The sequence below is a fragment of the Mobula birostris genome, chromosome 3, assembly GCF_030028105.1.
Source record: "Mobula birostris isolate sMobBir1 chromosome 3, sMobBir1.hap1, whole genome shotgun sequence".
Lineage (NCBI taxonomy): Eukaryota > Metazoa > Chordata > Chondrichthyes > Myliobatiformes > Myliobatidae > Mobula > Mobula birostris.
The window spans coordinates 80,668,194-80,683,505 of NC_092372.1; the positions used below are offsets into that span (position 1 = coordinate 80,668,194).

Consider the following 15,312-nt stretch of genomic DNA (forward strand, 5'->3'; position numbering starts at 1 on the left):
GGCTATATTATAGACCACCCAATGCGGACTGGTGTGAAAAACATAAGGTTGTGTTCCCTCCCCACTGATCTCCCTCCTGGCACTTAACCTTGCAAACAGAACAAGTGCTACACCTACCCTTACACCTCCTCCCTGACTACCGTTTAGGGCCCCAAGTAGTCCTTCCAGGTGAGACGACACTTCACCTGTGAGTCTATTAGGGTCATATACTATGGTCGGTGCTCCTGGTGTGGCCTCTTGTGTATTGATGAGACCCGCCATAGATTGGGAGACTGCTTCGCTGAGCATTTACGCTCCGTCCGCCAAATCAAGTGGGATCTCCCAGTGGCCACCCATATTATTTCCACTTCCCATTCCATTATGTCCATCCATGGCCTCCTCCACTGTCAGGATAAGGCCACACTTAGTTTGGAGGAACCACACCTTATATTCCATTTAGGTAGCCTCCAAATCTGGTGGCATAAACATCTATTTCTCAGACTTCCAGTAATGCCTCCCCCCGCCCCAACCTCCTTCACTATTACCCATCCCCTTGTCCCTCTCTCATGTTATCTCCTTGCCTGCCCATCGCCTCCCTCTGGTGCTCCTTCCCCTCCCCCCCACCTTTTTCTTTCTTCCATGGCCTTCTGTCTCCTTCACCAATCAACTTCGTAGCTCTGCTTCATCCCTCCCCCTCCAAGTTTCACCTTTTGCCTGTGTTCCTCTCCCTTTCCCCCACCTTACAAATCTACTCCTCAGCCTTTTTTTCTCCAGTCCTGTCAAAGGGTTTTGGTCCAAAATGTTAACTGTACTTTTTTTTCCCCCTGAGAAGCTGCCTGGCCTGCTGAGTTCCTCCAGCATTTTGTGTGTGCTGTTCAGATTTCCACCACCTGTAGATTTTCTCTGTTTGTGATAAGGTTGTGGTAGTAGGTTATTTAACTTTTCATTTATTGACTGGGACTCCAATACTGTAAAACGACTAGGTGGCATCGGGCATTTTTCCAAATGTGTTCAGGGAAGTTTACCTAATCAGTACACAGATGTCCCAACAAGGTAGTATGCAAAACTTGATCTCCTATTAGGAAATGAGACAGGCAGGTGACAGAAGTTTGTGTAGGGGAACACTTTGCATCTAATGATCACAATGCTATTAGTTTCACAGTAATTATGGAAAATGATAGGTCTGGGTCCTCAGGTTGAGGTTCTAAATTGGAGAAAGGCCGATTTTGATGGTATCAGAAATGATCCGGCAAGTGTCGACTGGGACAGACTGTTTTCTGGCAAAGGTTAGAGAACATTAGATTTCAAGAGATATTGAGATAGCAGGCTCAGGTGGATCAAATGAGGTACCCAAAGAGTAGAAGAAAGGCAAGGGAAGAATTAAGAACAAAATCAGCAGAGCTGAAAGAAGGTATGAGGTTGCTCTAACAGACAAGGTGGGGGATAATCCTAAGAGCTTCTACAGATCTGTTAAGAGCAAAAGGATTGCAAGGGACAAAACTGATTCTCTGGAAGATCAGAATGGTAACATATGCGTGGAGCCAAAAGAGATGGGGGAGTTCTTAAATAGATTTAGTCAGTGTTTACTCAGAAGACGGACACTGTCTCTATAGAAGTGAGGCAAAACAGCACCGAAGTCATGGACCGTATACACATTACAGAGGAGAAGGAGTTTGCTGACTTGAGGCAAATTAGGGTGGATAAATTCCCAGGGCCTGACAAGCATAGGGAGGCAAGTACAGAAATTGCAGGATCCCTAGCAGATATTTAAACCATCCTTAGTGGCAAGTGAGGTTATGGAGGACTGGAGGACAGCTAATATTGTTCTGCTCTTTAAGAAAGGCTCTAAAAATAAACCAGGAAAATATAGGCCAGTGAGCCTGACGTCTGTACTGGGTAAGTTATTGGAAGGTATTCTAAAGGACTGGATTTATGAGTATTTGAATAGACAGAGACTGATATAGGGATAGTTAGAATGGTTTTGTGCATGGTAGGTCATGTCTAACCAATCTTACAGAGTTTTTCGAGGAAGTTATCAGGAAAGTTAATGAAGGCAAGGCAGTGGCTGTTGTGTACATGCACTTCGGCAAGGCATTTGATGAGGTCCTGCATGGGAGGATGGTCAAGAAGGTTCAGTCATTTGGCATTGAAGATGAGGTAGTAAATTGGATTAGATATTGTCTTCGTGGGAGAAGCCAGAGAGTGGTAGTAGATGGGTGCCACTCTGACAGAGCGGAGGCCTGTGATCAGTACTGGCACGATTTCTGTTTGTCATCTAAATCAACAATCTGGATAATAATGTGGTTAACTGGATCAGCAAATTTGCAGATAACATCAAGATTGGGGGTGTAGTAGACAGCACAGAAGACTATCAAAGCTTGCAGTGGGATTTGGATCAGCTGGAAATATTAGGTGAAAAATGGTAGATGGAATTTAGTGCAGACAAATGTGATGTGTTGCTCTTCTGGAGGACCAGTCAGAGTAGGTCTTACATAACGAGCAGTCAGGCTGTGTGGTAGTGTGGTAGAACAAGGGAATACAGGTCCACAATTCATTGAAAGTGGAATCACAGGCAGATAGGGTTGTAAAGAAAGTTTTGGCACATTGACCTTCATAGCTCAAAGTATTGAGTACAGGAGTTGAGACGTTGAAGTTGTATAAGACATCGGTAAGGCCAAATTTGGAGTATTGTGTACAGTTATGGTCACCTATAGAAGAAATGTAAATAAGATTGACAGAGTACAGAGATAGTTTACAAGGATGTTGCTGGGACTAGAGGGCTTCAGTTTTAGTATAAGGAAAGATTAAATTGTTGGAACTTTATTCGCTAGAATGTAGAAGAGTGAGGTGAGATTGATAGATGTATACAAAAAATGTGGGGTAGAGATAGGATAAATGCAAGCAGGCTTTTTCCACTAAAGTTCCATGGGACTACAACAGTCATGGGTTAAGAGTGAAAGGTGAAATGTTTAAGGGGAACATGAAGGGAAACTTCTTCACTCAGAGGATGGTGAGAGTGTGGATACAATTTCAGTTTCAACATTTAAGGGAAATTTGGATAGATACATGGATGGGAAAGGTACGGATGGCTATGGTCCGGGTGTAGTTTCAATGGGAGTAGGCAACCTAAATGGTTTGGCATGGAATAGATGGGCAGATTGGCCTGTTTCTGTTCTGTACTTTACTGTGACTATGGAAAACTACACACAAAGACTGGTAAACAAACTGCCAAATAAGACAAACTATGCAAATTAAAAAATAATAAATAAATAAGTCATGCTGAGTTGTGGAGACCTTGAAAGTGAGTCAATAGGTTGTGGAATCATTTGAGAATTGAGGTGATTGAAATTAACAACGTTTAGTCAGGAGCTTAATGGTTGAAGGGTAATAAATGTTCCTCACCTGGTATTGTGGGATCTGTATCTCCTTCCCGATGTCAGCAGCGAAAAGAGAGCATGGCCTGGATGCTGAGGGTCCTTGCTGATGGATGTTACTTTCTTATGGGCAGCACTGTTTGCAGATGTGTTGAATGGTGGGCAGGGCTTATCAAGCAAGCTGAGCAGCCAGTCATATTGAAGAATTTTCAGGCAGTAAATGATGGATGGGGTTTTTATTACTTTTTTAATCCAATTTATTTAAACATCTAAAAGAGCTGTTAAAGGATTGTGACATCCAATTTTAAGTGGCATTTTCTTTAGAATCAGTAAAGAATAATAATAGAATAGGATGCCATTTTAAGTCAGTTAAACCACATTCAATGAAGCGTTACATTTTCAAGGTTTTTATAATGATAATAGTAAGTAAACAGTTGAAGTGCATGCCAAATTCACTGTTATCTGTTGGTTTACATCAAAGAAATTTGTAATGACAGATCATGGAAGAACAGGAAACCAACAGCAACTTTCAGCACTTTTAAGTGAGCATGATAGCAGATTTTGTCAATTTAACCTCCCTATAAGCACACTATTACTTGCTTCACAAATTTATTCTGATATTTTTCTATTCTCGACTCTCACTATTCTAAAACAAGTCACATGAATTCTATTAATCAAAAAAAAAATCAGTACTGATCTTTATTTGTGATGCTGGGTCCAATTTTAGATCAAAGTTCAGTATGGAGTTTTGTTTTTTTGTAGGCTAGATGAACAGACTGACAGTATTCCTGTTCGGACAGTAACTGTTGAAAATCAATCCCGCACTTTAGAGAACATGAAGGCACAGCATATTGCTGTAAATGGTATTCGTAAGGTTTCCTGTGTGGTAAGTAGCTCCTAAGTGATGCATGGCCATTTGTCTGAAATATTAATTCTGTTTCTGTCTCTCCACAGATGCTGCCTGATTAGATGAATATTTTCAGTGTTTTTATTTCATATTTCTGGCATCTAGGCTCTTCATTTTATTAGGAAATTCAGTAGCACCTTTAAAAATCTGGAACATGGAGACCGATTGCTCCTTTCTCTGAGAATGCCTCTAATATTCTGTATCTGTATGTTTCTAATAATGACCTTTTATGCCTCCCAAGCTGTAGCAGCTGCTATGTCTTTAAACAATAACATGTCCTTATGTGGCATGGTGTCACATTAATGTTTGTGTTAAAGAGCTTGGGATCTTTTCTATGTAAATATATAATTTGTTCTTTGACAAGGCATATTTTTGAATTAAGTTATAAATTGCCTATTGTTTTCTTTTTCCATTGCAGAAGCTCAAAGGTTTGTATATTCCACATTATCAGAAGACCAAAGAGTAGAGACTCGGTTCCTTACAATGATCTTACCAGATGATTCAGAAAGGTTGATGGTTGAAAAAATTATGATACATTCTAGCTAATGAATTTGTGCTATTTTAGTTACTATTGGATTATTTGACTTTTCAAACAATTATTATGGCAGAGTAACTGTGAAATTGTGGGAACAAAAGAAAAAATAGTCAATCATATTCAGAAATGGATAGTTGAGAGGAAGATAGGACTATTAAGTGGTTGAGAGAACAAAATCATTGGTGAAGATGACAAGCAAGAGAAAATCTGCAGCTGCTGTTAATCCAGGCAACACACAGAGAAAGCATCTATGCGAAAAGAGTACAGTCGACGTTTCGGGCCAAGACGTCAACTGTACTCTTTTTCCATCGGAGCTGCTTGACCTGCTGAGTTCCTCCAGCATTTTGTGTGTATTGCATTGGCAAAGATGAGCAAGTTTAAATAATCACCTTGCTTCAGTCTCAAGTAAGATGTTAGGTCAGGCAGACCTGTCATTCTGAGGATCACATTGGAAATGATTCAGCATTTAAAATAATTTGAGGATGAAACCCCCAGTGGTGACAAATTACATCAATGCACCGTAATAGGTTAGGGATATTGTAACAGGGGCAATATTTAATAGTTCATTTAAAAGGGAATTAGCACCAGAAGACTGATGAGTAGCTAATAAGCTGTTCATTCATTTAAGATAGGAGCTAGAACACATCCAGGGGCCAATAGACCAGTTGCCTTTACAACAATGGATGGAGAAACAAATTCTAAATAGAAAAATATCTAAAAAAGCAGAAATGCATTAATAATATGAAGTCTGAAATTATTATTCTTATTTAGTTCTTTGCAAGGGTAGAAATATTGCAGGAGATGTAACTTAACCAGATTTCCAAAAGATTTACAGTAACTTACCACATTATAATCTAATAAAGTCAAACCATACCTCGTAAGGAATCTTCAACAGAATAGCAAGTTGGTTGGAAAAGAAAAACATCAGGAACTGGAATGAAAACAGAAGGTGCTACAAATATTCAGCAGAGAAAAGAAATATTATTTCAGGTTTCTGATCTTTCATCAGAACTAAATTACAAAAGGAGCATGTTGTATGTTCTGAGGAATGGAGTGCTAGAGAAAAGCAAGGAAATGTCTATGATTAGGTGTGGTCCAGAAAAATTGAATGATACAGAATAATGCTGGTACTGGCTGAGGGAGAAGCTAATGAGTCACAGATAATCTGTCTGTAAAATTTGTAAATAGAAATCAGAGAAAAAATACTGCACTGGAATTGTGAGATATGGACCTGTACAGTTTCTGGAAATTCGGCAGTGTGGGGAAAAACAGTAAATATTACAGGTTTCTATTGTTTGTGAGAACTGGTGACTTCTGATGGATACTAGAAAGTGGGTTGTGTAAAATTATATAGTGTTGAGTCATAACGGTTGTGATGTGCTAAGTCAGAAGATTCCTTGAGCTTTTGATGGGCATAGTTGCAGTAGAGTAAAACATCAGAGTGAGAATGGGATGGAAAATTAAAATTAAAAAGCAATGGGAAACTCGAGATACCTCAGGGTAGAAGTTCTTTTTACTAAAATGTACAAGGCAGGAACAAGCCCTTTGTTCACAATGTCTGTGTCTAACATGATGCCAAATTAAACTAATCACTTCTGCTTGTACATGATCCACGGCTTCCATATTTTTATGCCCATCTAAAAGGCTCTTAAATGCCATTTTCGTTTCTGCTTTCACTCCCACCCCGATATTGAGTTCCAGGTACTTATCACATCTTCGTAAAAGACTTAAAAGTTGCTGGTGAATGCAGCAGGCCAGACAGCATCTCTGGGAAGAGGTACAGTCGACATTTTGGGCCGCGACCCTTCGTCAGGACTAACTGAAAGAAGCGCTAGTAAGACATTTGAGAGGGGGAGGAGGAGCGGGAGATCCGAAATGATAAGAGAAGACAGGAGGGGGAGGGTGGAGCCAAGAGCTGGACAGTTGATTGGCAAAAGGGATATGAGAGGATCATGGGACGGGAGGCCTAGGGAGAAAGAAAAGGGGAGGCGGGGAGCCCAGAGGATGGGCAAGGAGTATAGTGAGAGAAGAAGGAGAGAGAGAAAAAGAACATATATATAATAAATAAATAACGAATGGGGTACGAGGGGGAGGTGGGGCATTAACTGAAGTTAGAGAAGTCAATGTTCATGCCATCAGGTTGGAGGCTACCCAGACGGAATATAAGGTGTTGTTCCTCCAACCTGATCATGGCTTCATTTTGACAGTAGAGGAGGCCGTGGATAGACATATCAGAATGGGAGTGGGACGTGGAATTAAAATGTGTGGCCACTGGGAGATCCTGCTGGACAGAGCGTAGGTGTTCAGCGAAACGGTCTCCCAGCCTGCATCAGGTCTTGCCAATATTTAGAAGGCCGCATCAGGAGCACCGGACTCAGTATATCACCCCAGCCGACACACAGGTGAAGTGTCGCCTCACCTGGAAGGACTGTCTGGGGCCCTGAATGGTGGTAAGGGAGGAAGTGTAAGGGCATGTGTAGCACTTGTTCGGCTTACAAGGATATCCTCTCATATTCCTTCTGCCAATCAACTGTCCAGTTCTTGGCTCCATCTCTCCCCCTCCTGTCTTCTCCTATCATTTTGGATCTGCCCCTCCCCCTCCCACTTTCCAATCTCTTACTAGCTCTTCTTTCAGTTAGTCCTGATGAAGGGTCTCGGCCCGAAACGTTGACTGTACCTCTTCCTAGAGATGCTGCCTGGCCTGCTGCATTCACCGGCAACTTTTATGTTTGTTGCTCGAAATTCCAGCATCTGCAGATTTCCTCGTGTTTGCGTCTGTAAAAGACTTAATATGTACATCTCCTTTAAATTTTACCCGTCACCTTGAAGCTATAATCTCTAATATTTGACATTACTGCCCTGGGAAAAAGTTCTGACCGTCTATGCTTCTCTTCATTTTATAAACTTCCATCACACCACCAGGTTTAGGAACAGTTACTACTCCTCAACCATCAGGCTCTTGAACCAGAGGGGAATAACTTCACTCACTCATCACTGAACTGTTCCCACAACTACAGAGTCACTTTGAAGGACTCTTCATCTCATGTTCTTGATATTTACTTATTTTTTTCTTTTTGTATTTGCTCAGTTTGTTATCTTTTGCACATTGGTTGTTTATCTGCCCCGTTGGGTGCAGCCTTTCATTGATTCTATTGTGCTCCTTGTATTCACTGTGAACGCCCACAAGAAAATGAATCTCAGGGTTGTATGTGTGACATATACAGTGGCATGCAAAAGTTTGGGCACCCTGGTCAAAATTTCTGTTACTGTGAATAGCTAAGCGAGTAAAAGATGACCCGATTTCCAAAAGGCATAAAGTTAAAGATGACACATTTCTTCACTATTTTAAGCAAGATTACTTTTTTTTCCATCTTTTACAGTTTAAAAATACGAAAAGGGATAAGGGCCCGAAGCAAAAGTTTGTGCACCCTGCATGGTCAGTACTTAGTAACACCCTTTTTGGCAAGTATCACAGCTTGTAAACATTTTTTGTAGCCAGCTAAGAGTCTTTCAGTTCTTTGGGGATTTTCGCCCATTCTTCCTTGCAAAAGGCTTCTAGTTCTGTGAGATTCTTGGGCCGTCTTGCATGCACTGCTCTTTTGAGGTCTATCCACAGATTTTCGATGACGTTTAGGTCGGGGGACTGTGAGGGCCATGGCAAGTCCATTGTGGATTTTGAGGTGTGTTTAGGAACATTATACAGTTGTAGAAGCCATCCTCTTTTCATCTTCAGCTTTTCTTTACAGACGGTGTGATATTTGCTTCCAGAATTTGCTGATATTTAATTGAATTCATTCTTCCCTCTACCAGTGAAATGTTCCCAATGCCACTGGCTGCAACACAAGCCCAAAGCATGATCGATCCACCCCCATGCTTAACAGTTGGGGAGGTGTTCTTTTCTGTACCCTTTTTTCTCCAAACATACCTTTGCTCATTGCGGCCAAAAAGTTCTGTTTTAACTTCATCAGTCCACAGGACTTGTTTCCAAAATACACCAGGCTTGTTTAGATGTTCCTTTGCAAACTTCTGACGCTGAATTTTGTGGTGAGAATGCAGGAAAGGTTTTTTTCTGATGACTCTTCCACGAAGGTCATATTTGTACAGGTGTCGCTGCACAGTAGAACAGTGCACCACCACTCCAAAGTCTGTTAAATCTTCCTGAAGGTCTTTTGCAGTTAAACAGGGGTTTTGATTTGCCTTTCTAGCAATCCTACGAGCAGTTCTCTCAGAAAGTTTTCTTGGTCTTCCAGACCTCAACTTGACCTCCACTATTCCTGTTAACTGCCATTTCTTAATTACATTACAAACTGAGGAAACGGCTACCTAAAAATGCTTTGCTATCTTCTTATAGTCTTCTCCTGCCTTGTGGGCATCATTTATTTTAATTTTCAGAGTGCTGGGCAGCTGCTTAGAGGAGCCCATGACTGCTGATTGTTGGGACAAGGTTTGAGGAGTCAGCCTATTTATAAAACTTTGAAATTTGCATCACCTGTCCTTTCCTAACAATGACTGTGAACAAGCCGTAGCCCTAACAAGCTAATTAAGGTCTGAGACCTTGGTAAAGGTTATCTGAGAGCTCAAATCTCTTGGGGTGCCCAAACTTTTGCATGGTGCTCCTTTCCTTTTTTTTCCATTCTAAAATTGTACAAAACAAAAATAATACACTAATCTTGCTTAAAATGTTGAAAAGAATGTTTCATCTTTAAATTTATGACTTTTGGAGATCAGTTCATCTTCTACTCACTTAACTATTCACTGTAACAGAAATTTTGACCAGGGGTGCCCAAACCTTTGCATGCCACTGTATGTACTGTGATAATAATGTACTTTGATTCCCTGTCAGTCTCCAGCACTTTAGTGGACACAATTTTAATTTATCCAATCTTGCCTAGTATCTAATACACTCTAAACCAGACAGCGTCCTGCTGGAACACACAAACCTGCCACAAAATCTCAGCAAATCAAGCAGCATCTTTGGAGGGATAGGGACAATCTCTGTTTTGGGTTGAGACCCTTTACCTGTACACAATACTCCAAGTGTAGCCTTAACCAACATGACTTCTTGACTCTCATAAAGCCCCAACCATTGTGGGCAAGCAACCCATAAACATTTTTTTTTTAAAACCACTATCTGCTTGTGTTGCTACTTTCGGGGAACTAAGGACTTGGACCCCAAGACCACTGTGTACATCAATCCTAATTCGTTTAGGATCCAGTCATCTACTGCACCTTTCTCCTTACATTTGACCTCTCAAAGTGCAACACCTCGCACTTGCCTCCATCTGTCATTTCTCTGCCCGTATTGGTATCCTTTGACAACCTTCACTGATTGCAACTCTACCAATTTTTGTGTCATCTGTAGACTTACTAATCATCCCATCTGTATCTTTGTCCAAGTCATTTATATATTATATTACAACCAACAAAGATCCTAGTACAGGTCATAAGGAACACCACTGCACAGACCTCCAGCCAGAATAACACCCTTTCACCACCACCCTCTCTTTGAGCATCTTAATCTTCTGGATCAGCCTACCATCATCCAAAGCTTCCTTACCCTGCTGTTCTTATCTTTCCTCTTTCTGGAACATGCCAGTTCTGTACTCTGAGCAGTGGGTCTTAAAACAACTCCCACTTGTTAGATGTCAGTTGCAAACATTATTTTCTTCCTCTCCATTACTGTCCAATTTCATTTTCACTTAACAATCCTCATCAAATCATTTCATATCACATTAGGAAAACTAAGGCTTGGTAGTATATGTATCTGGTTATCGTCATAACTACACACATATTTATTTATTGAGATACAGCACGGAATAAGTCCTTCAAGCCATGCGGCCCAGTAGTCGCCAGATTTAATCCAAGCCTAATCACGGGACAGTTTATGATGGCCAATTAGCCTACCAATCAGTTTGTGCTTAGACTGTGGGAGGAAACAGGAGCACCCAGAGGAAACACGTGCAGTTATGGGGAGAATGTACAAACTCCTTTCAGGCAGTGCTGGGAATTGAACCCGGGTCGCCTACTACAGTAAAGCATTGTACTAACCACTACGCTACCATGTCTCCCCAACTTTGTGCAACCAAATTCATACATAGAGCTCTGTCTATAATCTTGAGCATTCACAGCAGTTCCCTTTTGCCCCATTATCTATTCCCTCCCCTGTGCTCACCAGTCACCGCAGGATGTACACTAGTGATGAGTTACAGGAGCATTTAACCTGTTGCAGGGGAAACCCACTTAGTCTCTGAAGAATACAGTGCAACATGCTTTCTAGCCCAGAGCTGCCTACCACTATGTTAGGAATGAAGGTCAAAGCCTTGCCTCTGCTGGTACTCTCAAAGCACCAGCTGCCTGGATCCTGCCATCTCATTGATCACCTCCTTTTGGCTTCCCCTTTCTTTATTTGGTCTCACATCTTTCCATGCTCCAGAGAATGTGCAAAAAAACCAACCCCAAATCATAGCCACAGCAAACAGGTGCAACCGGCACTTGCTATGCTGGCCAGAATGAGTCCCACATCTCAGGGCCAACTGCATCACCTGGACTTAACCGGCACCAATCTTTATACTGAGATTTGGATAATTTATTTCTGCAAGAGCATGTGAAAGGCAGAGAACCATGGGTATTCCCTGCCACCACAATGTACAGCCACTAAATATGGTTGTTTTTAGCACTGATTCCATTTGCAGTCTCTTTGATGGGAATGCAGTCAGTCTAGACATCCTGCTGCATTTAACTGGGAGGAATGAAACGAAGAGGAGAATTTAATTATATGATTAGATACTCCATCTGTTTTTGAGCACATGAAGCTACAGTGAATGTTGAGGTCTCTGTAATTTTTAAGATCCAATTAATACCTGAGTTGTGGTCATATGAAATCCAAGACGAGAAGTATTCAGATCAGTTTTACATCAGAATTAAATTGTGAGGATTTTCACTAATTTTTTTTTTAATCTGTAAAGATTTTTAGTAAGGGACTCAACATAAGATCAAGCATTAAGTCCATATTATTTTTAAAAGTCAAGAGATTCTAAGTATAATTGAAATTATAATGTAAAATTGTTCCTTTCCAGCTTAATGTTTCCAAGTTTATTGTAAATGTATATTAAACAAAATCTGCAACTAAACTAAAACAATTAGTAATATGGATGTTTGAGAATTTGATTATAACTATCAATTCCTTAAATTCATTACTTTAGGTTTTACTATGGCATGATATCAGAAAATGTTTGTAAATTAAATTCAGTGCTTTGATCCCTCCATCTCCAACACCCCAGCTCCCACTGTGCCATCTGGCTGTTTAAGTAAATAACTGGTTTATTTTTGCCCATGGAGCTATTGCAAGTGGGAGCTGATAAAATGCAGTCAAGGTGGCGTCATGGGCATTGAGTGAATAAGTGATCAATGCCTCCTTAATTAATGAGAGTTAAGGACTGAAAAACAAACAAAGGGTCATTCAATGTCAAATCAAGTACAGAAGAATAAAGAAACAAAAAAGGAGAATACATCAGGAAATAGAAACAAAAGTAAGAGAAAAGAAGTAAGAAACTAAAATTTTAAATTCAGTGTGTTTAAAAATTCCCTGCAAATTATGGTTAATTCCTAGTCCTGGAGATTAATGATAGTAAATTTAACAGTAATGTAATTAAAAAGGCTTGCAATTATTACTGATATTCTAATTTTGACCAGTTTTGAACATCTTGAACAACTCTGCATCTCCGTCCACCCATAAGAACTTGTACAATTGACACAAATAACCTTGTTTGCTTTAGCCTCTCCAATATTCTTGTAGCAAAACCTGGCCAAGTGATGTGTGGTATTACATGATACACATTTCATTTAGTGTGTGAACAAACATTTTCAAAACAAGTAGGTATATAATTCCTGAACCAGATACAGACCATTACTGTGTGCATTTATTAACCCATATTTATCATTCCACAGCTGAGTTCAAACCTACGACATGTACGTGTTTTTGAAATGGATGTAGAAGATGATGGAGAAGTGGATGAAGAGGAAGAAGAACCAGAGCCTCAGGATGTCAGTGGGGCAAAGGAAGATATGGAAGAGACTGTGTATGCCCAAGATAATTCTGAGACTAATGAAGTTGCTGGGGTGAAGAACCCTGTGTTGCCTGAAGATGATGCATCCAGCCTTGAATCTGTGCCTGGAACCTGGAGTTAGTTTATTTAATGAAACTCATTGAAAATTTGCGCAACAGTGAAAAGGATTGTCTGCACCTCCTCAGCATTCTAGTTGATTATTTTAACTTGTTGAGATCACTCATGCACTGTGTCAAACCACTGGTGTAAATACTGCAAGTGGTGCTTGTACATATTTGGTTATTATACGTATCATGAAATTGAAGCAATTGTGTAAAACTGAAATTAACACAGAGTTCACCCCGTGCCCCAAGTGTCAAGGTGAAAGTAAAAATGCTCTGCAAAATTATGTTTCCACTGATTGTGTCTGGTGCCTACTGCAAATGACCACAAAATACACACTGCCCAAAGTTCGCCACAGTTATAAATCAACCAAAATGATGAAAATGTAAAATTGAAATATTGTCAAATCAGTAGCAAGCATTGGGATAAAAAGCTGTTGTTGGAATTTTCTTTGCATAATTTTCTTTATGCAAAGAATTTGAAACTGGTAGTCCAAGAGTGGGGAATGGGGATATGGATTGTGTCCTGTACTAGAGCTGGAAGTATGAGACTGACTATCCAATAAAAAGGCAAATTTCCTTCTAATGTACATCACCTTAATGAGCAAACCAGGAAAATCAAATGCTAAAAATGGTGCGGGCTACTCTGCATTGTTCCCCATTAGATACACTTCTACTTTACAAATCTACAAGTTGCTGCTTAAGTGATCGAGAAGAAATAACTGCAGTGCCTATAGAAAGTGTTTACCCCTTCCAAGTTTTCTTGGGTTATTGTTTTACAACATTGAATCACAGTGGATTTAATTTGACTTTTTTGACACTGATCAACAGAAAAAGACTCGTCAAAGTGAAAACAGATCTCAACAAAGTGATCTGAATTAATTACAAATATAAAATACAAAATAATTGATTGTTTTAGTATTCACCTCCCCCCCCCCCCGCCCTTTAATATGACGCTCCAAATCATCACTGGTGCAACCAACTGGTTCTAGAAGGCACATAATTAGTTAAGTGGAGATCTGTGTGCAGTCAGGATGTTTCAATTGATTTTAGTACAAAAACACACCTGTATCTGAAAGGTCCGAATGCTGATGAGTCAGTATCCTGGCAAAAACTACACCATAAAGACGAAAGAACACTCCAAGCAACTCTGCGAAAAGATTATTGAAAAGTCAGAAGATGGATACAAGAAAATTTCCAAGTCACTGAATATCCTCTTAGAATACAGTTAAGCCAATCATCAAGAATATGGCACAGCTGTAAATCTGCCTAGAGCAGGCTGTCCTCAAAACCTGAGTGACTGTGCAAGAAGGGGACTAGTGAGGGAGGTCACCAGGAGATCTATGACAACTCTGGAGGAGTAACAAGCTTCAGTGGTTGAGATGGGAGAGACTGTGTATACAACTGTTGTCTGGGTGCTTCACCAGTTGCAGCTTTATGGGAGAGAGGCAAAGAGAAAGCCACTGTTGGAAAAAAGAAGAAACGTATGAAATTTCAGCTAGAGTTTGCCAGAAGGCATGTGGGAGACTCTGAAGTCAGCTGGAAGAGGATTCTACAATCTGATGAAACCAAAATTGAGCTTTTTGGCCATCAGACTAAATGCTATGTTTGGCAAACACCGCACATCTACCGTGAAGCGTGGTAGTGGCTGCATCGTCCAGTGGGGATGCTTCACTGTAGCAGGCTTGTGAAGGTAGAGGGTAAAATGAATGCAGCAAAATTCAGAGAAATCTTGGAGGAAAACCTGATGCAGTCTGCAAGAGAACTGCAACTTGGGAGAAGATTTGTTTCCAGCAAGACAATGGCCCCAAGGACAAAGCCAAAGCTACATAGGAATGGCTTAAAAACAACAAAGTTAATGTCTTACAGTGGCCAAGTCAGAGTCCAGACTTCCACCCAATTGAAAAGTTGTGGCTGGATTTGAAACAGGGTTGTTCACTCATAATCCCCATGCAACCTAACAAAGCTTGAACAGTTCTCTAAAGAAGGGGGGGTGGGGGGGAATGCAATGTCCAGATGTGCAAAGCTGACAGAGATCTATCCATATAGAATCAAGGCTGTAACTGCCATCAAAGGTGCATTAATTAAATACCGACTTGGAGGGGGTGAATACTTATGCAATTAATTATTTTATGTTTTTTTGTTTGTAATTAATTTAGATCACTTTGTAGAGACCTGTTTTCACTTTGACACAAGAGTTTTTTTTCCTGTTGATCAGTGTCAAAAAAACCAAATTAAATCCACTCTCATTCAATGTACAATAAAACATGAAAACTTCCAGAGGATGAATACCCTTTATAGGCACTGTAATTAATATCTATTTAGAAGTCACTTCCATCTTCTTCCTCCA

General features: G+C 40.3%; 1 protein-coding gene across 3 annotated transcripts in view; it reads left to right on the forward strand.

Annotated features, from left to right (window-relative positions):
• The window catches only part of anapc4 (anaphase promoting complex subunit 4), a 111,006-nt gene extending 97,478 nt beyond the window's left edge, over positions 1-13,528 (forward strand). For all 3 annotated transcript variants that reach the window (XM_072252933.1, XM_072252934.1, XM_072252936.1), the window contains 2 exons: positions 4,116-4,239; positions 12,743-13,528. In XM_072252933.1, coding sequence (XP_072109034.1) covers positions 4,116-4,239; positions 12,743-12,982 — 364 coding nt within the window. In that variant the 3' untranslated portion in view covers positions 12,983-13,528. The remainder of the gene's footprint in view (positions 1-4,115; positions 4,240-12,742) is intronic.
• Positions 13,529-15,312: the final 1,784 nt, after the last annotated feature.